General features: G+C 51.1%; 1 protein-coding gene and 1 long non-coding RNA gene across 3 annotated transcripts in view; one reads left to right on the forward strand and one right to left on the reverse strand.

The window, feature by feature from the left end:
* Window positions 1-24,682, reverse strand: part of GSK3B (glycogen synthase kinase 3 beta) — a 49,414-nt gene extending 24,732 nt beyond the window's left edge. The window contains exons 1-4 of one of the 2 annotated variants that reach the window (XM_032977318.2): window positions 24,276-24,682; window positions 23,798-23,982; window positions 3,998-4,081; window positions 2,584-2,694 (exon numbers count right to left, since the gene is read on the reverse strand). In XM_032977318.2, the coding sequence (XP_032833209.1) occupies window positions 2,584-2,694; window positions 3,998-4,081; window positions 23,798-23,982; window positions 24,276-24,363 (468 nt within the window). In that variant the 5' untranslated portion in view covers window positions 24,364-24,682. Of the gene's footprint in view, window positions 1-2,583; window positions 2,695-3,997; window positions 4,082-23,797; window positions 23,992-24,275 lie in introns of both variants that reach the window. The other variant, XM_032977317.2, reaches the window with a different exon arrangement.
* On the forward strand, window positions 21,963-23,214 carry LOC116955958 (uncharacterized). Its single transcript, XR_004404906.2, has 2 exons — window positions 21,963-22,740; window positions 22,931-23,214. It is a non-coding gene; the product is annotated as an uncharacterized LOC116955958 (long non-coding RNA).
* Window positions 24,683-25,708: the final 1,026 nt, after the last annotated feature.

A 25,708-nucleotide genomic window follows, 5' to 3' on the forward strand; every position in this document is an offset into this window, starting at 1 on the left:
GCGATTGGCAACCGTGCTCGGCTGCCTTTGTCTCCCCAGCGTTGATGTATACACACCGCACCAGGTACACTCATTTAAGACTGAAAGATGGGCTAGGGGAGGGCCCAACACCGCTCCAGATATTCACAAAGACACACAGACACCACAGACACACATAAGACACCACATACACACCAGACACACATAAAGACACCACATACACACCAGACACACAAAAGACACCACACACAGACACCACAGACACATGTAAGACACCACAGGCACACAAAGATACATAGATACCACAGGCACACACAGACACGCCGCACACACACAGACAACATAAACACAGACACACCACAGACACACAGACACCATAAACACACAGATACCACAGGCACACGGGCACCATAAACATAGATACCACAGGCACACACAGATACACCACACACACACAGGCACACACGGACACCAGACACACACAGACACCATACACACACAGGCACACACAGACACACACAGATACCACAGGCACACTCGGACAAAAGACAGGTCAACGTTTATGACCCTACTCGGTGGTGCATTGCCATGAATATCACATCAGTGAGAGTGAACAGTGGTCCACTTTCACATATTTCTCGAGATCAGGAATATTCATCTGGTGACCAGATGTGGACCATGACAATTATAAAACACTGGAGCTGGAGTAGTGAGACGAGAGACAGGCAAGAGATGAGAAAGCGATAGGCAAGCGATAGAGAATGGCGAGATGTACGTATGTATGTTGAACGTCTTCCGCACCGTACGTAGCAAACCGTGCTAAATCGGAGAGGAGGGAAAGAGAGACATGAGAGATGAGAAAGCTGTCGACCACAAGAGGCGATTCTCAATGATCCGTGCGCGGATTGTCCAGGCGATTCCCCAGCTAGCATGACCGCCATCACGACAGACAAACCAAACAACTGTAGGCGCACACCAAGCCGGTGGTGGAACTAGTGAGAAGCGAGCTCCCGTTTTACACCCCCGACGATTGCCCGTTGCCATCTCCGGCCAAACGTCAAGTAACCCGTTTAAATGTCGCGAGGTTGCTCTCCAACATCAACAACACCTGGGGTTGGCGCTGCTGCCGAAGCGATAACAAGGTAGACTCGCTTGCTTCACGTGACACTTTTATGAACCGGCTGCGCCGTCGGAGAGACGGTTTACGACTGCACGTTTTATTTACACAACCCACCCCCAAAAGAAACCAATTTTGAATCACATTGGTTGTGAAAGTCCACGCATGAAACACTCGGGCAAATGAAACCGATTAGTCCGAGGAACGATACAAACGGCCCCAGACTCTTTCTAGGTCTCCCACTCCCATGAATCTACGAAACGATAAAATCGGTTTCCAACAGCCTCCACTAAATATATACGCGCTCCGCTTTGTCCGTGGTTATAATAATACGGCGGCAGACCCGTACACTCCGTCCACCCTGCCCGCCCGGGGCCCCCACCACCCAACCCCACCGACCGAGCATTGGCACCGAAACCCCCTGAACCTGCACACAACTCAACGCTACGTGGTAACGCGAACCGAGATTCATCATCACTTATTATTGTATCTCTATTTTCTCTCCGTGCTACTGACAAACGGGTCGAGTGCTTTTTTTGTCATTTGTGCACAGCTGCCAACGCAGAGGTGTCAGCGGCAGCAGCACCACCTAAAATATCAGGCTTCTATCTTATACCGCGTAGGTTATCCGAACGCTCGCTTCACAGTGGATGATCTTTACGAGTGTTAACCATGACCATTCGATACACACGGCCGAGAGCACAACCGGCACAACGTTGTGTTCTCGGCACAACGTGTGTTCTCGGCACAACGTCGTGTTCTCGGCACAACGTGTGTGTTCTCGGTACAACGTTGTGTTCTCGGCACAATGTGTGTTCTCGGCACAACGTCGTGTTCTCGGCACAACGTGTGTGTTCTCGGCACAACGTGTGTGTTCTTGGCACAACGTGTGTGTTCTCGGCACAACGTCGTGTTCTCGGCACAACGTGTGTGTTCTCGGCACAACGTGTGTGTTCTTGGCACAACGTGTGTGTTTCGGCACAACGTGTGTGTTCTCGGCACAACGTCGTGTTCTCGGCACAACGTGTGTGTTCTCGGCACAACATCGTGTTCTCGGCACAACGTCGTGTTCTCGGCACAACGTCGTGTTCTCGGCACAACGTGTGTGTTCTCGGCACAACGTGTGTGTTCTCGGCACAACGTGTGTTCTCGGCACAACGTCGTGTTCTCGGCACAACGTGTGTGTTCTCGGCACAACGTCGTGTTCTCGGCACAACGTGTGTGTTCTCGGCACAACGTCGTGTTCTACAACGTCGTGTTCTCGGCACAACATGTGTGTTTTACAACGTGTGTGTTCTCGGCACAACGTGTGTGTTCTCGGCACAACGTGTGTGTTCTACAACGTCGTGTTCTCGGCACAACGTCGTGTTCTCGGCACAACGTGTGTTCTACAACGTTGTGTTCTCGGCTTCAGCACGGTTGTCGTGGGAGAGGGGGGGGTTGGGTAGAATTGACAACAACAGCAAGTCAACGGTGTGGGCCCGTACCTTGACGTAGATGATGGGAATGGTCTGCTTGGCCTTGCTGTAGTGACGAGAGACTCGGTAAACAGTTTCGGGAACAAAGTCCAGCACCAAGTTTAGGTAGACCTCATCCTTCTACGGGGGGGGGGAGAGCGTAACAACATCGCAAACAAACACAACGAGCAGAACGTCACACAGAGCCATTGGTGCTCAGTTCCCAGCTGCACCCCTGCAGAGTCAGTGGTGGGAATTCGACATTCCTAGAACGGCGGCAAACCATCCACAAGACAAACCGCTGTCGACTTCCCCAAAGCGGTGAGGCGCTTTATCGGCACCACCGGACGGACGACGGGGGCCCCGAGTCGGAATCAAGAGTCTCGGAATCTTTATATACCCCCGGAGGAATCCGATGAGCTAAGAACTTCTTATATGGTCCAGTGGAGTCACCCAACCAGGATTTTAACTCGTATCCTTCCAGGTTAAAGGAAACTACGTAACGCGTACCGAGCGGTCGACCGATGAACTCGGTGGTGAGAAGTCTCGAGAGATGGGCGCGGCGGAGCAGTTTTACCGGGACAAAATGTGTTCAGAAATATTGTCCGCGTGTAAATAACAACAATATTCTTATTCTTCTTTGGTTCTTTCGGTAAAGTCACGTAGAATGAGAATAAATTGATAAATTGATAATAAATTGATTTTATCAATTTATTATTTTATTCTCATTCTACGTGACTTTACCGAAAGAACCAAAGAAGATGAATCATTGCAGTCACGAAAGCTTTAAATCGAAATTTAATATTCTTATTATCTGTGCAAGCATGACAATCTTGTTGGGTGGTGGAGGGGGTTGGAGGACAAGGATGTTTGGCATAAAACCACCACCACCGTCGACCAAACTAAAAAAAAACGCAGACATGGACCACACCGTGCATCGCCTCCACAGACCCGCACTTCAAGTCACACGAGCACCACTATCAGGAAGTCAACAGCGGTTGTCCTATGGATAAGACTCACCCCCGCCATAGGAATGTGGAATTCCCACTAACGGCTCTGCGGGGCTGTGATCATGATTAGCGCGGTCGTCTTCGTGAGCTCACGGGCGTGCCGTGCTGGCGGCGGTTATGGGGGGCGGTGGCACAGCGGTTAAAGCGCCACGCAGCGAATCCGGCGACCCCGAGTTCCATTGCCGCTCACGGCCAATAACAGCGGTGACTATCCGAGCTGGTCACCGCGGGGCCTCCCCGAGGTTAACTCACCCTTACGCGAGTACCTGCTGCGATGTGCTATAAAGCATCGGCATTGGGGAGACAAAGGCGATTAGGCTGGGCGTGGTTGGCCACTCGCACTCCTCTTGTGCTCGCTAACACCGCCAGTCCCGGCAGTGTTCAAGGCTACACGGGTGATCCTTGTGTGTGCAGGCAGCGGTTTCGGCAATTACCTTTTCCCCACTCGAGTAGTAGAAAAATCGCAGACGCACAATGTTGCAGTGTTCCAACTTCCTCATGATCTGAAGCTCACGATTCTGACAAAAGAGAGAAAGACAAACACGCCATGAGTCAAGTTGTAATCCTGCTGCCGTCACACCTGGGGTGGCACACCCACACAGTCTCCGCACCCAACAGGATTGGGGGTGAAGCAGTAGTCATGGCGATTGGTGATCCAGCACCCACCGATTTACTCCACTCACTCGCTGGCAGTTCGCTTCCTTGCCACTCTTCTATCGCTGCTACCACTGCCGTGGTTAATGCTCCCGTGAACTTCACCCGTCGATTCTTCTGCCTGCGTTGTAGACTCGGTCCCAACAGACACCGACTGTTTCGTGCCATGCAGTGTTTAAACCACCGCGCTGCAGCTCACCCAATTCACTCACCCATTAACGACTCACCCACGTTTTTTCACACTCCCACCCACCAATTAACCACTCACTCGCCCACCCGCCCACCCGCTCGCTCGCTCAATCACGGTGGCAGACGCCAGGTGGTTGGGACCCAATGAGTTGGGTTTGGTGGAGCCGACAGAGCCGTCCCTCCTTTCCGCCGCGGCGGCACCTCGAAGCGCTTCACACACAACAAGCAACGCGCAAGGGGGCACCCCCGGCGGCAGCTGTCCCTGCACGGCACACGGTTCCGTCCTGCAAACAGACAGTCTGCCGGTAGGGCACGATGACTCCCGCTATTAGGTGTCTAGCAGTGCACCCCCGGCAGCAGCTGTTTCTATGCGGCACGATGCGAATCAGCACTCGGCATGCAATCGGGCATCAGTCTGACAGTAGGGGGTGATGACTGCTGCTATGTTGCATCTAGCATAGGGGGTAGTGTCAGGCTTCCCTATGAGGCACAATGCGAATCGGCAGCACCTGTGGCCTGCAAACCGGGCGCGAGTCTGCCGTTCGGGAGGGGGTGACGATGTTGCTGGGCAATGATGATTGAGAAATCTGCGACGTTGTTTTTTGAACAGGGGGAAAAAATTGTCCCGTGACGTCAGAACACAACGTCCGGCACATTTCACATAACGCTGGTGGGGTGGAGTTGGGGCATCGGGAGGGGGGAGGGGGGGCAGGGGGAGGGGAATCTCTGAAGGTTCACGATGAAGCACGGCGCGCAAACGTCACTCGCGCTACGCCACAAGTGACACAATGAGGGTTACACAACAAGGGTTCCACACGCCAATCATCGTCGTCACCCCTTTACCGCAACAGAAATACTTTGGCAGGACGGGCACGGAAAAGTTATGAGGCTTTCCTGGTGTAAACAGGCATAGGAATACAAATTATAATAAATAAGCGGGCAGCACATTGCAGATGTCATATTTTCAAGGTTAATTCACAAGCCTCGGTATTTAAAAAAATATATTTTACCAGGTAAGGCCCCATAGAGCTGTGTAGCTCTTTGCCAGAAGTAACCTGGCTATCGCAAATGATAGCTCAACCAAGTGGCGTATCAAGTGGAAATTTAAAGAGGAGAAATACTCTTAAATGTGCGATGTTGATTCTAAATGGAACAAAAAAAAACGGAGGACCTTGAAAAAAAATCCACACGTCCACCGGCAGAATACGCAAACTCCAAATATACAGCAGGCGTCAGGGTCTGGATCGAACCCATGCCCTCCTGCATACCGGGCGAGTGGTTCAACATCCTGAACGGGCACGAACCGCGAAACTCTGCCGAACAAGCGGGCACCGCGCTAAACCGCCGGAGAACGTCACCGCCACATTCCGGCCACCGCTTCCCCGACACGGCGATGACGAGTCCAAAGTTTGAGGCACACCGCTGACACCTGCGGTAGCGCCGGGCCACCCATCGCAGACGGAGCGCCGTAACCACCACCAACGCTGCGCCGACGACGTGGTTTGAAAGCGCCTTTGAAGTCTGTTTGTTTTGCCAACAAAGTGGAATGTGACCAAGACAGAGGTCACGCATGGAATTATGGGGGGAGCCGCAACGAAGACAATAGATACACCGGTCTGTGTCTATTGTTCCAAGGACCACTTAGAGACACGTCTCGTCTACGATCGGTTTTTACAGGGATTCACAGTGCGCTGCTGCCAGTCCACTCCAAGTGTGTAGGTTGAACTTCTTTCGCGCCGTACGCAGCCAACCGTGCTAATTGGAAGTGCGGGGCAAGGAATCAAGACTGCACTGCCATCTGTTAGTCCACTGTATCAGGTCAGCCTCCATCAGCAATTTCGTATTTGTCGTCTTGAGTGAAACACGATACATCAATTTATACACGGATATGGGGGTTCCTCTACAGCGAACTCGAGGGTACTTTGTCTACTTTTTCGCGTTGACCAGATGCGTTGGAAGTGGCCGGGCGTACACACACTTTACCCCACTGCTCGCGGGCCTGCCGATCAACTGCGGTGCAGCCAATAGATATCGCTGGGTGGACGGAGGTGGAGAGGGGATTTAGGAAACGTGCCCACATCGCTTCAACTCACAACGCGCTTGTCTGCCCCTTAAAGAGTCTCACCCAGCGCCCCAGGGCCACTTCGGGAGGGTACTGCCAAACTATTTGCAGGAGCGGGCGACTTTGGTTAATGTTAATCGAGTAATTTTTTAAGTAATTTTTCCACATTGGGATGTTTTCACCAATACATTGTGCGGTTTATTTTTTTACTTGTAGGAGGAAGTGCGCTTGTGTGTGTTTGTGTGTTATTAGTGCTGAAGGCTATAATGGGGATTTTTTGTATTATGTGTGTAGTGCAGAGACATTGCGAGCCTGGCGACCCACGTTCTACTCCTGCTCACAGCCACCAAACGCCGGTGACAATTATCTGGACAGGTCCTGGCCTTCCACGAGGTCGACTCCGCATCAAACGAGTACCTGGTGCAAGATCTACATATCACCACTGGGGAGACAAATGGGGCCGCGTGTGGCGCTGGCCCACCGCCTCGCGTGCCGCGAGGGACAGTGCTCGCTAGCAGCACTTGACCCAAAAAGCCTGTAAAGGCTATACACGGGGGATCTTTGTCTTTGCGAGACCAGGTCTAAATAACTTTATTGATACCAGGGGGGGCAGCAGTTGCGGGTGCGTCTACTTTCCAGAGTATCTGACAACCAAAGAAAGTCTAAAAAAATACATAATCTATTGAAAATAAAAAATGTTTAGTACACTTCTCTACACAATGAAAATCAACCAATAAAAATCGCGCCAAAACCCCTTCTCTCAAATCGCAAAAACCACAGGCATCCCAGCTGGTTTTTTGTGCTAGGCGAGTTTCAATTCGGTCTTCCGGTGCCAGTTGCTGGTCCAGACTTGAAAGCCATCACGGTGGCTCCAACCTCTCCCACCACCCCTCGACACCCCTCGCGCCAACGCAACGCAGGGCTGCTCACCGCCTTAAAATAGCGACTGTGTTTACGGACAACAACAACGTGCCCGTTTGCAAAGAACTACCGCGGCACGCCACGGAACGGATTAGTCACGGGCGCGCGCAATAAACGTAGGGCGGTGGCGGCGCTTGTGCCCCACCGCAACTTGGAGCCTGGGTCCCAAGATTCCCGACTCGGGCGCATATCCTGTTCGAAATGTTTCACCTCCCCTTGTGCTACGGAGTGAGCGTGAGCGGAGATTGTATGATCTCCCTCCGATCTATAGAATGGGTGGAGAATGCATGTTCTCCCCCTGTTTTACAGAGTGAGTGGAGTTTGTATGTTCTCCCTCTGTTCTACAGAGCGAGTGGAATTTGGATGATCTCCCCCGATACTACAGAGTGGAGTTTTGTATGATCACCCCCAGTACTACAGAGTGGAGTTTGTATGATCTCACGCTGTTCTACGGAGTGGAGTTTGTATGATCTTCCCCTGTTCTACAGAGTGGAGTTTGTATGATCGCACGCTGTTCTACAGAGTGAGTAGAGTTTGTATGATCTTTCCCTGTTCGACAGAGTGGAGTTTGTATGATATCCCCCTGTTCTACAGAGTGGAGTTCGTATGATCTCCCCCTGTTCTACAGTGGAGTTTGTATGATCTCCCCCTGTTCTACAGAGTGGAGTTTGTATGATCTCCCTCTGTTCTACAGAGTGGAGTTTGTATGATATCCCCCTGTTCTACAGAGTGGAGTTTGTATGATATCCCCTGTTCTACAGAGTGGAGTTTGTATGATATCCCCCTGTTCTACAGTGGAGTTTGTATGATATCCCCCTGTTCTACAGTGGAGTTTGTATGATCTCCCCCTGTTCTACAGTGGAGTTTGTATGATCTCCCCCTGTTCTACAGAGTGGAGTTTGTATGATCACCCCCTGTTCTACAGTGGAGTTTGTATGATCTCCCCCTGTTCTACAGAGTGGAGTTTGTATGATCACCCCCCGTTCTACAGAGTAGAGTTTGTATGATCTCCCCCTGTTCTACAGAGTGGAGTTTGTATGATCTCCCCCTGTTCTACAGAGTGGAGTTTGAATGATCTCACCCTGTTCTACAGAGTATGTATGATCTCCCCCTGTTCTACAGAGTGGAGTTTGTATGATCTCCCCCTGTTCTACAGAGTGGAGTTTGTATGATCTCCCCCTGTTCTACAGAGTGGAGTTTGTATGATCTCCCCCTGTTCTACAGAGTGGAGTTTGTATGAGCTCCCCCTGTTCTACAGTGGAGTTTGTATGATCTCCCCCTGTTGTACAGAGTGCAGTTTGTATGATCTCCCCCTGTTCTACAGAGTGGAGTTTGTATGATCTCCCCCTGTTCTACAGAGTGGAGTTTGTATGATCTCCCCCTGTTCTACAGAGTGGAGTTTGTATGATATCCCCCTGTTCTACAGAGTGGAGTTTGTATGATCTCCCCCTGTTCTACAGAGTAGAGTTTGTATCATATCCCCCTGTTCTACAGTGGAGTTTGTATGATCTCACCCTGTTCTGCGTGGGTTTCCTCTGGGCTCTCCAGTTTCCTCCCATAGCCAAGCACACACACACAGTAACTGGTTTTACCAAAAGAACCCAATTCTGAAAAAGCGCTTGCGAATTACTCAATCGCAATCACACAACAGCAGCGTCACCCCCCACAAGCGTCGTAACAATCATGCAAAGTCGCTTAATATATCTCGTTTCTCCTTACTCTACTCTCATAAGCAACGTAGAGCCTGTTAAACCAATGCAACTCGATGCATTGGTTTCCACTTAACAAAGTCTATGGGTCTCTGTGCGAGTCTGCGGGTCGCTATGGGACAGCAAAAAACTCTGCCATTTGAGTAGTACCTGCAGTTCTCCTTGACATGCTCCTCCTGCGTCATTGCGCAGGCGCGAGGTCAGGCACGTCCTTGAAAACGTGATCTGTGTTTATAGGATGCGCAAAACCTGTTGCTCGGTCAACGGTGTGCCAAGTTTGCGTGTGCCTGTGTGATGTGTGTGACGCGTGTGTCATGTGCGGGGAACGGTGGTGCAGCGGTTAGTACACTGCTATGAACTCGCCGACACGAATTCAACTACCCCTTACGACTAATAAAAGTGGCAAATATTTCAACCTGTCCTGGGCCTCCCCTGGGTCCACGAGGTGATGCGGTGCGTAAACATGAGCACTGTGTGCCAGCATCAAAAGAGGGGTTCTTGTGCCTTGGTATAAACTTGTTTCTCAAGCCAATACTGCCGGTGCTCACCAACAGCTATTGTCAAGTCTGTTCAAGGCTATATGGGGGATCTTTGTCTTTATTTTGCACGTGTAAAGTGCATGTGATGTGCGTGTAATCTGTGATGTCAAGCGTGTGTGATGTGTTTGTGATGTGAGAAGTGCGTGTGAAGTGCGTGTGAAGTGCGTGTGAAGTGCGTGTGTGCCGTGCGTGTGTGCCGTGCGTGTGTGCCGTGCGTGTGTGCCGTGCGTGTGTGCCGTGCGTGTGTGAAGTGCGTGTGTGAAGTGCGTGTGTGAAGTGCGTGTGTGATGCGCGTGTGTGATGCGCGTGTGTGATGTGCGAAGTGTGTGTGTTTTGTGTGTGATGACCATGGTGTGCGTGTGCGCGATGTGTGTGCGTGTTAAGTTGTATTCTCTTCCTGAATATTATCCTTTTAGGTATACGAGCCAAACTGAGGTTACCCCCAGGATGACTTAGCCTAAAATGATTTAGTACTTGGGAGTGGTGGTGTTAACATCATCGACGGTTAGGCACCGATACGCGCTGGAACCGTGGGGGGGGGGGGGGGGGTTTGAGTCCCCCCCCCACATGACGATTACGTCACAGAAAGATCCCCTCTGGTACGGCAGAGCGAGCGGGACGGTGCCGTCCCCTCCGGCCAGCGGGCTCGTGCGCAGCAGCCATCTCGACAGGCAGCTCCGTGACATCCGCCTTCGCGGGGCCGTTATCCGTCGGATGGAGATTTGAAAAAAGGAGCTGACGGAAAAACTCAAGCCCCTGGAGAGGGAGGAAACATGGGCCCCAGAGTTTGAACCCAGGCTCATAGTCTCCGACACGGCCATTGCGAGTCTCCAAAAGACTGAGATCCAACCCCCCCAAGCGGCATCTAAGTTGTATTATTTATTATGACGTGTATTTTTTATTCACTATTTCACCTGGAAAATCCCTTGAGATGGAAAATCTCGTTTGCAAGGGTCCAGGGTGTCGATTGACACACACACACACACCAAGCAAACACGCAATGACGCGTTGCACAAACATTTTTAAAAATCTAGAAATCATACAGCATTGCGTTTATACAGTGAACAAACGCACTCAGTCAAACGCACACTCAAGTAATTAAGTGGTGCTCACCGCCGTTTCGTATAGAATGTACTCCAGCTGTAACAGTTGAGAACGAGTTTTAATTAAAGAATTTAAATAGAATGCGCCCGGCTGGGTCCTGGCCATTGCTAACTGCACGGTGCGCACGCCAATTATTTAATAACGGTCTGCATGCGGTAATTATTTAACAAAGGCCTGAAGCGTGTGAGTGAGGGCGGCTTTGTGAGGCGTCCTATTGTGTTTCTTCGTGGACAGCAGCAGCAGCAGCCCTGCGTGTTGAGTTTCAGTATCCAAGCGCCTTATCAAGCGAGCCACACTTTGACGGTGCGAACGTATCGGGTTACCCGAGGAAGAGAGTCGGGCACGCCGCGGGAGACCTACGGCACACGGGACCGACACGGCTTACGACTTCATTTCACGTGAACCATGACTTCAATTCACACGGACCGAGCCTTCATTACATACGGCCCTATACAATGAAAACTCATTTTAGATTGAAAATGTATTTCTTTTAGAATTGCTTTGTGTTTAGTTTGTTGTCCTTCCCCCGCACCTCCAATTACCACGGTTGGTTACGTACGGTGCGAGAGACGTTCAACATACATTCAAGGCTTCATTTCACACGGCCCACGACTTAATTTCAAAGGGCCCGTGACTTCATGTTGCAAGTGCAGCGTGCTAACCACTACACCAAGGCTGCTCCCTACAGAAGCACAATATTCATGGCTGGGTGGCTGGAACTGGACTTAAACCCAGTGTCCCTGCAGTACTGAGTCAGCGTCCCTGGCACAACCATATAAACCCCTCGGAGCTGCTCGCCCACCTCCATAAATTACTTTAATGCCGCTTCAGCAGCAATGCCACTACCCACCATATAATCCAGGCTCTCACCGAACGCATAACAGCCAGACTGAACACTCAAAGGTGCGCCCGCTGACAAACAGCAGCAGGACGAACACTCATCACCCCTTCCGTGCACGCAAGAGACAATCACGTTGCAGGTACAAACGCTTCCAGCCTCGTCCGCGCAATGTGGCGGTCACGGGGACATGCGTGCGAGGCCAGTGGACGGGAGTTGCACCCTCCCGCTGCTGTTTGCGAGCTAGCAAAACACCTTTGCGTGTTGTTAAATCTCTTGCGCTAGTGATCTAGACAATGCTGAGAGCAATGTACGTGCGATGTGTTGGTCACATGACACGCACCCAATGCATGATGGGAGTCGTGCCTTCCTGCTGTTAAGTGAGCAGTGGAAATCATTGCCGTGGAGTGAATACGGCCGAGAAGCACCGAATAAAAATGAATTGCAGCCACCGCTACACGCTCCTACAACGGACGACTCTCAAGAGATGCTGCTCAATTTACCAACAGCAGTGAGCTTGGGCAGGACAAGTCATGGCAAGAAAGGATGATCGATGGGCAAAGCGTAATGACGGTGTCGCAGCCGAGCAATGGGACGCAGCCTAAAAATGGGACGTGTCCGAAAGGACGTCACCAAGGAGATGGAGCGATGAAATCGACCCATGTGGGGAGCGCGAGATGGATTTTTTTTTTTACATTTCAGAATCGTGAGAGATACCGACGAACTGGGGATGCCTTCATCCCAAAGCTGTATTGATCGCGGCCGACGACAACGAGAGATGAAATGATGACACCGCTGCTGATGAAGGTAACGAAGGTATTTAACGACATTTCCGACCACGATGGCGAAGACAGCGAACGTGCGTAATCATGGCCGCGTGGTGGCGATGACCACGGTGATGGTGGCATTATGGTAACAGCGCACCGGGCGCCTACAACGCCGTAAGTCGCAGTGCATTCGTCAGTGATCTACGTCGATTAACCACAAACACACTTATAATAGGGGTTTTCCCCTTTTTTCTGGCAACAAAACTGAAACCTTTTTACAAGGATTCAAGTCTGCATTAACCACAATACCTGCAGTCAAAATGCAAACAAAAAACATACAATGATAATATATGCATTGTCCTTGAAACTGATTGGTCCACACCAAGGGACGGCTTTCTTTTGAGCCTCGACCCAATTGATGCTCGACCAGATGACGCCAAAAGGCGTACCTTCTGGGTCGAGGCTCAAAAGAAAGCCGACCCTTGGTGTGGACCAATCAGTTTCAAGGACAATGTATATATTATCATTGTATGTTTTTTGTTTGCATTTTGACTGCAGGTATTGTGGTTAATGCAGACATGAATCCTTGTAAAAAGGTTTCAGTTTTGTTGCCAGAAAAAAGGGGAAAAACCCTATTATATTTTGGTAATGGCAAAAGAGGTCTAATGATGTACACAAATACACTTGTACTTTCGTGAACGCATCCTCGTTTTTTCTCCCCGATCGCCGTCTTCAATCAGCAATGAAGTACAGTCAAATAACCCCGCGCGACTCGGATGGCACAGAGGGAGGGGCCCTCATCCAGCAGTGCGATGACAAAAGGCCTGTGAATTATTTTAACTACGACACAGTGAGTGAAGAACTGTGCGGCGCATTGCAAGTTTAAATTATCATTGCGATTAGAGGTCTTGGTGAAAAAACCCGAGGCATCTGCACTCGGGTGAAGTACTAACTGCACATTAATATCATAAGGGACAGGGACTGTACACATTGACAGCTATTTATAGAAGGCATGGCTTCATTTATCGGCCCAGAATTCATCTCCGAGGGAGACTTTTTTTCCAAGATTTTATCTTCCGCAAAATTCACAAGCGTACGAAGGCGACGGGCACGGCGCTTGCAGCACCTCTCAGCGTCGTACGAAAACGAATTACGTCGGCGGTGGTGCACTGGCGGTGGCGCGCAAGCACATTTAACACTACACAACTGACATTCGTCGAAAACAACCCAGTGTGCGTGGCCTTCAAGTAAAAAAAATATAAATATATATAAAACAGGTGATGTTTAGGGCAACGGTCCTTTCTTCATAGCACGCAAAACCATGAATCGGGGCCACCGCTCGAAACGTCGCCAGACTATGGAACGCGTTGCGTCTGATAAGACAATCGGAGCCCTCCGAGCTACTAAAATATTGCCCTGAAAACTCACCTCTGTAAGAAGGCCTTTTCCCCATAGTTTTTGCCGTTTACGCTGCTGGCTCGTCTCATTTCCCTGCTTTCCATACACCGTGACGCACCGGGAACCTTGGGTGAAATGCCTTACTAATGTAAGTTATTATGTACGATTTATCTTCTTTGGTTCTTTCGGTAAAGTCACGTAGAATGAGAATAAAATAATAAATTGATAAAATAAAATAACACAATAATATTGTGTTATTTTATTTTATCAATACGAAGGCAACGGGCACAATAATATTGTGTTATTTTATTTTATCAATTTAATATTTTATTCTCATTCTACGTGACTTTACCGAAAGAACCAAAGAAGATGAATCATTGCAGTCACGAAAGCTTTAAATCGAAATGTACGATTTATTTTGAGGCCAGTGTGGTTGCCAAGTGCGTCGAGTTTTATTCAACGTAGGGCAAAGGTGCAGCCCTGCAGTTGCTTGCTCCCGCCACTGCCGGAGGTGGCAGCTGTACGAACGTCGCTTCCTCTGGCTGAGACTCCATCGTTGAGTCTCGACCGCTAGGTTACGATCATAAACCTCCATCGTTGAGTCTCGACCGCTAGGCTACGATCCTAAACCTCCATCGTTGAGTCTCAACCGCTAGGCCACGATCCTAAACCTCCATCGTTGAGTCTCGACCGCTAGGCCACGATCTTAAACCTCCATCGTTGAGTCTCAACCGCTAGGCTACGATCCTAAACCTCCATCGTTGAGGTCTCGACCGCTAGGCTACGATCCTAAACGTCCATCGTTGAGTCTCGACCGCTAGGCTACGATCCTAAACCTCCATCGTTGAGGTCTCGACCGCTAGGCTACGATCCTAAACCTCCATCGTTGAGTCTCGACCGCTAGGCTACGATCCTAAACCTCCATCGTTGAGTCTCAACCGCTAGGCCACGATCCTAAACCTCCATCGTTGAGTCTCGACCGCTAGGCCACGATCCTAAACCTCCATCGTTGAGTCTCAACCGCTAGGCTACGATCCTAAACCTCCATCGTTGAGTCTCGACCGCTAGGCTACGATCCTAAACCTCCATCGTTGAGGTCTCGACCGCTAGGCTACGATCCTAAACCTCCATCGTTGAGTCTCGACCGCTAGGCTACGATCCTAAACCTCCATCGTTGAGGTCTCGACCGCTAGGCTACGATCCTAAACCTCCATCGTTGAGGTCTCGACCGCTAGGCCACGATCCTAAACGTCCATCGTTGAGTCTCGACCGCGAGGCTACGATCATAAACCTCCATCGTTGAGTCTCGACCGCTAGGCTACGATCCTAAACCTTCATCGTTGAGTCTCGTCCACATAGAATAATTGAGACTGTAAAAACTAAATAAACAAGTAGCCTGTGGCCACGTTTGCGACACTAAAGCCACGCTGCTGCTGCTGCCGCTGCCCTTGATGCATTGCTTCCATCATCCTAAATTACCAGGGAGGTGTTCAGCCTCTTAGGCCTCGGCTCCTTGCTCACGAGGCCTCTCCTCCTCTCACTGTCGCCTCTCTGTGCCTTTCCTTTATAGGACCCGCCCCCTTCATCAGGCCCCGCCTCCTTCGAATAGGCCACGCCCATTCCCCCCAGTGGGGGGGGGAGTGCACTAAGCAGTGGTGGTGGAAGGGGGGGTAGGTGGGGTGGCTTCATAGCAATGAAATGAGACAAGCAGGTACTGTATACGCCTCCTTCGCATATCGCCTTCTCAAATGCAAACAAATTAAAGCCTTCCACTAATACATCAAGTATTTATTGCATTAAAAAAATCAGCTACATGGCCCTCTGGGAGTGTATAATTTCAGCCGCAATGATTCAGAGCAAGCAAAATTCCGGACCGGTGTCGTCACTTATCAGCTGAGTATTTTTTTTTTATATATCAGTTATGTTGGACATACGATCATAAACGGACCAATCGTAAGATGTCTCAACTTCAGAAATGTCCAATATCATAACAGTCTTACTCGGAGTTACGGTAACATCTTACCTGAAATCGAAAGTATGAACATTGGTGCGATGTCGTTAAGTCACTGTGTGCTCGGGCCTCTGCTACGTTGGGAATTTTAGTTCAGTGATGTGTGGTGCGAAAGAAAAATAGTGTACCCGGAGAAAAAACACACATTAATCACAAGGGAATAGCGCTCAAATTGCCCACACGGATGGGTTGATTAACTCACTTGCTGTAGTCCCTTCTCCTAGCCACCTTCAATGCAGCCCATAGTGTTTTTTTGGGAGTCTCACAAATCTTTACGTGATCCACTAACCCTTGCCTTCAAAGCGCCGGATCGCAGAGGCGCGGTAGCCACCAGGCCCGCTCAAAGACGGGCTTTGCCTCGCGCAACGGTAACGTCCTTCCTTTACATCGCCACAAGGTGAGCATCTGTTTATTTATTAAATAGCGCCGCTGTCCCTGACGATGCCCGTCAAACCCACATGACCTCATCATTATTTGGGTCTTTCGGTAAAGTCGCGGAGATAGGTTCAACGAAAATAACAAAAATGTACAAAAAAGCGTTATTTTCTTTGAACCTACAAACGCGACTTTACCGAAAGACCCAAAGAATATGAATTCCTGCAGTCACGAAAGCGTGAAGTCAAGATTTCCACGTGACCTTATTCAGATGAAACGGTACAGTGGTGCTGTAAAGCCAGAATATACACGTGCAGCTCCGTCTGTCAATCCACTGCTGGATGAGGGCCTTCCCCCAGTTTTGCAGGGGCGGTAAATTGACCACTCCTCACCACGCCGCTCGACGAAGGCACGGAGGCATTGTGTTGGGAACACAGAAGTACAATAGAATAAAACATTTATTTTCATCCACTGCCCGTCCCCCGCTGCCCACAACATAGCCAGGCAGCAGCCTTCGACAACCTTTTGTGCGTGTGCCACGATGAAGTGCCGTTGCCCAACACGTCACCGACTACATGTACCTTTTCCTTGTAAGGCCACACACGCCGTTGTCCTCGACGGACGTGTCGAATCGCTTTGTTATTTGTGCCCCACTGGCAACGCAGCAGCAGCCCATCCAAACGCTCTCCAGGGCCAAACCTGCTTAGCTTCGGAGGTCGGATGAGACTGGGTGCATTCCACGTGACCTGGACATTGGTGTATTCCAGACTAAGGTACTCTAAAAAACACACAGGGTCTGTGCTGGATGGGTCAATATGGGATTTGGAGCCATAGCCCAACTGAAACATCTTCTAGATTGTCTGCATGCATGCAGTTCCGTCAATAGCAACTGGCATGAAAAGACTTTTTGTCAACATTTCGACATTTTTTTTTAGCACTGCCACCCCCACCATCCAACTACATTCCAACTGTGCTATCAACACCACGTCACCACACGAAGAAGTTTCCATTCTGAAAACCCTCGCAGACAGCAGTGCACCACCCCGTATCGGAGAATGGTCCTGGAAGACGACGTCACAGAACTACGCCCGAGGTCACTTCGGCGCAGCGACGTGGCCCGGTGAGAAGCGCTCTCGACGCTCGCTACAGAAGTTCGTGGTTTGAATCCGGTAGACCAACCTGGGTATAACTGCAGTGTGTTTCAGCCGTAAAAAAAATACTCGGCCCCGTCTTCTTCAGAGTGGACGTTAAAGGACCGCTTAAATTAATGAGAAATTATCCAGTATTTGTGTTCCTGTGTCGGGGTTCATATTATTCAAATTAGCAAAAATCACACCGCAAATTGCTCAATTGGGATTAAACGTGACAAGATCGCTCCCTACCGGCGGACTATATCCGCCTGTGAAACACAGCACCTTCGCGAGAGCCTCGACCACCACCACCCCGCAATCACTCGCCTAAAAATTACACAATCCCCAGCCCACCCCCCACCGTACGGAATCGGAAGCTGGGTCGACAAGTCTAAACTCGCGCAATTTCTATAATTGTGCAAGTCGTTCGGTGCACAGCTCAGGGCCCCCCAATTCACCAACCAAAGCTCAATCAGGGCCCTGACGGCTCCGTGAGCCCCAGGTATGCCTCTGCAAGATAACAGCGGCTGGTTTTTTTTTAGGAAGTCATTTCCTTTACACCGTGCGCACTCTGCGAGTTTTACGGTCACAGGGCCACTCGCGCAATATACGCACAGTAACTGTAACCGCCCCCCCCATCCCCAAACCGTTAAATTAACACGATCGGCTTGTTTCAGAATGGGGAAATCCCAGCTCCGAGGGCGGCCGGGAGGTGGGCGGCGCCTCACGGTGGGTGAGAAGAAGGGCCCATGGGTTCAAGTCCCCGACTGGGGCACCTTCCTGTGTGTGCGGGGTTTGTGTGTTCTCCACCGCGGTTTTGCATGGGTTTCCGCCAGGTTCTCCGCCGACATGACACAAATCGGGATTAAATGTGGGGAAAAGGATATGATAATGTAATATACAATGATAAACCTGATATTTCTAGCACCTCTCGTGTATAACACCCCCCCACCCGCCCCCCCCGAACATACGCAGTCGAATTATAAAATACAGGGACGCAATGATACTATCAATGAAAATGTATACAAAAACATATCCATTAGTAATTAACAAGTTTACATGTAGATGTATATATTTTTAAAAATCTATATTGTCTTTAAGACTTAAAACTAGCAATGGAATGAGCAACTCTGATAAGAGCAGCACCCTTGTTTCTTGACAAGCTATGTGTGTGTTAATAGACAGCCCCCTCCACACACAATAACTCACACCACGTTGCTGTACTGCAACTGGGACGGAGCCCGCCACTGTTTGCCAACCGCTCTTATCTGTCAATGCCAGGCAACCCTGATGGGCAACGCACAGAACACCTAGCGCACGAAGCGAGGTCGACTTCCCAGCCATGGGCTAACGGAAAGCCATATCCGAGCCGATCGTCGGACCTCCCCCGCTTCCCTTCCACGTCATCGATTCACCAACCCGAATCGTAACCAAGGTGGTGAAGTATGGTAAAAAAAACTCCCCGTGACTTAACATTGTGCGGGGTGGGGGAGGGGGGGGCAGGCCTTCGTTTCATCCGGCAGCGGATTGAGATTGGCTTTGCACGTTGCTTTTTACTTCTTCACGGCGGATGTTACGTTTTGCAAGATAGTCTCCCCAGATCTGCTTGCAAACTGCCACTCATCTGGTGTCATCGTGACGGGCCCTAAACGCCACAAACTGGGGCATTAACAAATAATTTACCACCAAAGTTTACATCGTTAGGGGTGGGAGAGCAGTGGCGCCGCGGTTAGCGTACTGCGCTATGAATCCAGTGACCGGTCGCAGTCAAAAAAGTTCAAAGTGATTTCCTGCTCAAAATAAGCGGCGCTCATCCTTCAGTTTCCAACCCCGAGAAGTGGACATCCACATTCCTATGGCGGTAATCAGTCTATCCATTGCACAACCACTGTTGATCTTCCCCACTTTGTAGCAATCGTGTTGTCTACCCCAAGAAGGATGATGGGCCAAGTCAACCAACTATGGTTTGGAACCCGGAAGCTCGTGATTGTGATCCACTTACTCGGCTATAGCCGAGCCACTCGACCTGCTTTGCAGTGGCGATATCGGAATTCCCTCCCCACCAACCCCTTCAACACGTCCCAGTGACCAGCGTGGCGAAGTATGGTCAAGCAACCCTAATTACTTAACAGTGCAGGGAGGACATCGTCCAGCAGTGACACAATGAGAAGAGTATTTGTATTCTCATTGACGAACCATAGGAAGACACCCCACGCCTCAAATTGTATGTGCCATGTGTCCAAGCTTAAGTATTTAACTCGGCAATGTGCATTTGCACTCTGATGCACATGTAACAAAATTGCATGTCATTGAATAAGCTTCCATTTAAAATCAGCTCTCATCAGGAGACAAAGAGGAACACGTTGATTACAGAACACACGCAGGATAGAGACTTAATTTTCAGTGTTAAGAAAAATGGGATTGGGCAGGACATGTCACGGCTCGAAGGGACGGCGATGGCCGATGCTCCAGAATAATAAGTGTAAGCAGCCAAGGAATGGGACACTATTTTTACTATTTTTATTTAGCCAGGTAAGGCCCCACTGAGCAATATCACTCACCTGGCCACAAACGATAGGTCAATGAAGTGGCTTATCACGTGCAAATGTATAGCAGCCGAATACTCTAAACACAAATGTGGAGGGAAAAAAACAGAGGACCTGGACAAAAATCAACGCAACCACGGGGAAAACACGCAAACTCCAAAAATAACGGCATCAGGGTCAGGATCGAACCAACGACCTCCTGCATACCAGGCGAGGTAGTTACCATCTTGCCAGTGGGGGTATTGACTCTGCCCACCACCTGAGAAGACCACCGAGGAGATGGAGAGATGAAATCAGCTCTGCCCAGGTGCTCGATTGACCGTTACATCACAGGGCCATGAGAAATGGTGACGGCTTGAGGTCTTCATCCAACAGTGGATCGTCCAGGACTGATGGCAATACGGTACTACTGCTTACGATAGCACAAGCTCACCCACTTGCCCGTCAAGCCCAAGTAAAATGGGGGTATTAATTCAGCCCATCATCCCTCAAGGGTGGACAAAATTAGTACCTTCGTGGGTAAGTCAACAGTGGTTATCCTATTATATGTCCACCAACACAGGAGGAATGTGGAATTTCCACCAATTGCTCAGGGCTGTAAAGAGGCGATGAGTACTCATGCCTCAATGCTTGTTTAAGCAGGAAATCACTTTGAATTCCTTCCGGCTGTGGAGGGAAAGGAGGAGCGAGAGAAGGGGAGTGGCCGAGTCCCCGAATCCTACGGCTGGGACTTTCTAGGAATATCCTGGAACTACGCGGCACGGATGGCAGTCACCCGTGGGAGCAAAGCATCACCGTGAATGGACTCGAACTTGCTCTTCAGATAAAGGTATTCTCATTACCATCAGCTATGGGCTATCCACTGCTGGACCTGCCCAAGCCGTTGCCATCTCTCGTGGTGTAACGATGTAACAATCCGTCGGGCTACTGCACACAAGTGGATTTCATCGCTCCCAACTCCACGGGGAATGTACTTTCTGGCAGGTTCCTTCCGTGGGCTACCATTCCCTTCTGATTTTTGTCCACCAGTCAGTCAGCATCACTTCTACATAGATTCTACAAATCCACTCCGCTGTGTAGTCTAAAGATCCACTCTACTGTGTATTCTACAGAATTGCTCGATTTGTCAGTAATGTTCAATCCACCGTGGATTTTACAGAATCATTCCACTGTGGCTTCTACAGCATCACTCCACTCTGGGTTCTACAGATTCACTCCACGATGGTGTGTGAAGTTCAGCACTGGGAGAGAAATGTGGCCTGGCATAGTGCTGGCCACACCAGCACCTCGTGTGCCATGCCAGTAATTATGTGTACTCGCTAACAAGACTAGCCCCAACAGTCTTTATTGCTGTAGGGGGGAGGGGATCTTTCTATTTGTATGTACAGTATACATGTAGACCCCACTGCTGGATGATAGCCTCCCCTTGCCAAGCAGGTTGTGGGGGGTAATTTGACCAGATGCGTTTGCGAGGGTGCGGAAATGTACACCCTGCTGCTGTCTGCCAGTGCTTCCCAGGAGTGTGCCTGGTTTAGAGAAAGGCTCATAATGGTCAACCACAAAAGGGTGGACCCAGAAGTCATGGCATGGAATTAAACAGGAGAGATTCCATAAATTACCATCATCCATCAAAATCAGTCGTGATCAATCCACCGCTGCATAATGTATAAAGGAGATGCAATATGAGACCGATGTATCCCATAAACTATCAATTGTCCGCCACGTTCAATCCACTGCAAGATTGAGTCATCCCTGCCCATCAAGCCATCAGCATCTGTCACGATTCTGCGATGTAGCAAATCCACCTGGCACCTTCTGTACACGAGCCAATTTCATTTCCCCATCTGTCTTTTGTGACGTTCCCGACAATCGACTCTCAAACCTTGCCCAGCTAGGACGGCTGTCACTGACGGAGCGTAGAGACGCGACAAGAGATAATGGACGATGGTCGACAATGATGGAGTGGCAGCCAAGCAATGGAAGGCGTCCGAGATGTCGTTCGTTCACAGAAGGAAATTTTGCGCCAAAGTTAGCGGTGGGCGCATGGCCGATTACATCGCGGGATCGTGAGAGACGGCGACAGCTTGCGGGAGGACTTCATCCAGCAGTGAATTGAGCACGGCTGATTATTACGATGCATCGGTCATGACCAATGGCTGATGACGCTGACGATCATGATGTAGTTGTTGAGTCTCAGCTATACCTGTGTCACGTGTCAGGCGTCTATAGCCCTTCCACGGCAGAACTCGTCATTAATTATCGTGAGAAATGGCACAATCCAGTGCCGAATGACAAGCTCACTCCAGAGCAGTCGCCATCTCTCACGACACAAGAGGATGACATCAATCCACCGAGCCCCGTGCCGCACTCTCATCCGACAGCATCGCTCCATCTCCCTCGGGGACGTACCGCACAAATCTTCTTTCACGGGGGTTTTTTTTCCCGCCTGCGTCCCAGTTCTTAAAGCATAGCCAGAACCGCACACGCGCCACATCTCAAATGGTCGGGTTCCTTAACCCTTCCGCAATTTCATGATCCTCTACGCAATCGGCTTGCTTTGTTTCAGCAGCGTCTATGATCAAATCCACTGCTGGATGAGGTCGTCCGTCTCCCAACGCCCCGCTACTTCCACGGCGTCTTCCCATCGCGGTCGACGTTGAGGGTGCGCGCCGCGAATTCACGCGACGCTCCGTCTCGCTCCGTCTCCACTTGGGAGGTCCCCCCCCCCACTACCCCCCCACTACCCTCCCCACTACCCTCCCCCCTCTCTCTCTCTGAGATTTTTAACATGGCGGGGCTCGGGCCCCCATGGGCGGGGTAGGAGCCTCGGCCTCGCCTGGCCTCCCACTGCCGACCGGGCCACCGCCCGCCCCGGCCAAAGCCGCTCAGGCGAGCACCGTAGGCGCAAGCAAAGACCGCGGAGGGGGCCTACGGGTGGGTCGAGCAAACCGGCTCGTACGCGGTGGGGCGCTGTTTTAAAACGACTCCGAACGTCATTTTAGGCACTTTCTGACGGTTTCCGAGAGGGCGCGGACTAAGCGCCGGGCGACGTTTCGCTCGGCGATTTCGTTTCCTCTCGCTCGCTCGCTAACAATGGCGGCCTCCTCCCCCCCCGCCGCCGCAGGCTGCGACAAGAAGACCCAGGCCGCGCCGTGAGGGGGGACCGAGAGGCGAACAACAGCACAAACGTTGCCCGCCTCTCCCCTCACGACGACGGCGGCGGCGGCGGACACCGCGCTCGTAGACGCCGGACAACGACACGAGAGCGCTCTCGGCCGCCCCGTGTAACGCTAAAGGCCGCCGCGGTGTTTCCCCGCCGCCGCCACCCCCAGCGTGAGGCAGACGCCCAGCAATGGCGGCTTCCCTCACGCATTCGTCGGTGCGAATAAAATTCTGTTTAAAATTTCACATTTTTTTAAAGTAGTTTTTTTTACACAGCTGTTGATTTGTAACGAGAAAAACTGCGGACCGTGGGAAGGGGGGGGGGGGGGAAGCGGTGTGGTTTCGAGTACATCGGCTCACGTGTTAAAGAGTTGGAAGTATGGTTAACATCGGCAGGTTGGTTACGGGATGCAACGGGCGGCGGGCTCGTGAAGTAGGATTCGTTCATCCAGCGGTGGATTGATCTTGGCCGATGAAGATTTACGATAAAGATGAATGTTTTGACGATGATCGTCATCGTATGAACATTATCTGTCGGGATGCATGAACTGGATATCGCTGTCGAATGCGATGCCCGCCACGGCGAGTAAAGATGGGGGAATGGGAATCAAATTGTCAACTCAAAACCCATCGCCGTCTGTGGACGCGTCTTTAGAATGTGCACCACCAAGTACAGCAAGCAAGCAGCAGACATCCACACACAATTCGCGTGTAACCTCCTCGACATGAAACTCGCAAAACGACAACGACGGAGCTGGACAAATCCCCCGAAACGCACGCCACACTCACACACAGCAGCAGCAGCAAGATAATGTCGCCGTGTCTTTACCTTGAACCTTTTGTCCTGCAGCACCTTCTTGATGGCCACCATCTCGCCGCTATCGCACAGCTTGGCCTGGTACACCACCCCGAACGAGCCATTGCCGATCACCTTCGTGTCGGTGTAGGAGACCTCCTGGGGCCGCTCGGGCCCCTGGCCCGGGGTCGCCACGACGGTCGTCACCTTGCCGCCGTCTTTATCCCCTTAAATTAAGGGGGAGTCGATCAACAACAGCGGCGAAAACAACAACAAAACACACACACGTAAAACAGCTACCATCGGCAACGGCTGCTGTTGGCTGCTGCTGCTGTTGTATCGGCAACGACAGCGCCAATAGCCAAGCCAAGCGAAGCGCGCAGAGGCGGCGTTGGTGAACGCAACGAAATGAACTCTAACACGCGGGGCCCCTGCTGCTGCTCCTCAGCCGGCTGCTGTCGTGGCGACGAGGGTCGGGGTGCGAGGGTGAAGGCGTTCACGTGGAACTTACGGCTGACTTTGAGGTTCCCGAAGAGCGATGGCTGCGCTGCCCGATTCGGGCCTTCGGCAAAAGACGAGGTGCGGGGCCGTCCACTCATGGCCCCTCCTCGTCCTCCTCCTCCTCGTCCTCCTCTCCTCTCGGTGTTGTTCTGATGATTATTCTGGTTGTTATCTTCTCGACGACGTCGTCGCTGTAGTGGTGGTGGTGGTGAATGTGTCGAGCGATCTCCCCCCCCCGCCTCCTCCGCCTGGTTATTGTTCTACCACTGCCGCCGCCTTCAGCCCGACTCGCCCCGATGTCTCGGTCTGTGTCTCACGATGTGTTGTGAGGCCACATCCCAGTACCCTGTGTCCCTGTGTCTCCCTGTCTGTGTCTCTGTCTCCCTGTCTCTCTGTCTCCACCCCCCACCCTGTGTCTCTGTCTCCCTGTCTCTGTGTCTCTCTCTGTCTCCACCCCCCACCCTGTGTCTCTGTCTCCCTGTGTCTCCCTGTCTGTATCCCCCCCTGTGTCTCTCTCTGTCTCCACCCCCACCCTGTGTCTGTCTCCCTGTCTGTATCCCCCTCTGTGTCTCTCTGTCTCCACCCCCCACCCTGTGTCTCTGTCTCCCTGTGTCTCCCTGTCTGTATCCCCCCCTGTGTCTCTCTCTCTCTGTCTCCACCCCCCACCCTGTGTCTCTGTCTCCCTGTGTCTCTCTCTGTCTCCACCCCCACCCTGTGTCTCCCTCTGCCCGTCCCTTGTACAATGTATCTCCTGTTAGATCTCCTGTTAGATGTAGCACGGCGTGTTCCTTCGCCTTTATCTCCGTCTCGTTTTTTGCTTCTATGGATGCCCCCCTGCTCTCTAATTACCTATTTCATCCCCTGTATCGCCATATGATTAGCTACAGATAATTATCTCCTGTATCCTCGTAGACCTGTAACACGGCTTACTTTGGACGTCTCTCTTTTAACAAAACAAAATAACCGTACGCTGTCTGCTCATCTCCCTCTATAACATTAACCTTTCGTCGTATCTCCTCCCAACCAACCCAACCAACCCACCCACCCCAAAGTTCGATCCCTAATTGAAAGAACGAACAGGGCCCGATGTCGTGAGGCCACAAGTCAACCCCCCCACACCCCAATCCTGAGCCGGTGCAGTAACAGCAGCAGCAGCCCCGATCGCTCGCTCGCTCCCTTGCCGCTGTTGGGCCCCCTATTATTTTAATCGCCAAAAGGATTATTACCTCGTCACGCCGCCTCTCCGAAATAAATCTCCGCTCGCCCCCTTTAAGCGCTCCGTTTCGTCCACGCGGCACATAACCTGCCGCTAGAACTCGTTAGCCCACACACATCGACTTGGAGAGAGAGTTAATATTATTATTACTCCTGCTGCTGCTGCTGCCCTACTCGCCTCGTCTCTCCCCCCCCCCGCCGCCGCCGCCGCGTCTAATTGCGACCTAT

Source organism: Petromyzon marinus, chromosome 62 (assembly GCF_048934315.1).
Source record: "Petromyzon marinus isolate PM22_M1 ecotype Great Lakes invasive population chromosome 62, UKy_Petmar_22M1.pri1.0, whole genome shotgun sequence".
Classification (NCBI taxonomy): Eukaryota; Metazoa; Chordata; class Hyperoartia; order Petromyzontiformes; family Petromyzontidae; genus Petromyzon; species Petromyzon marinus.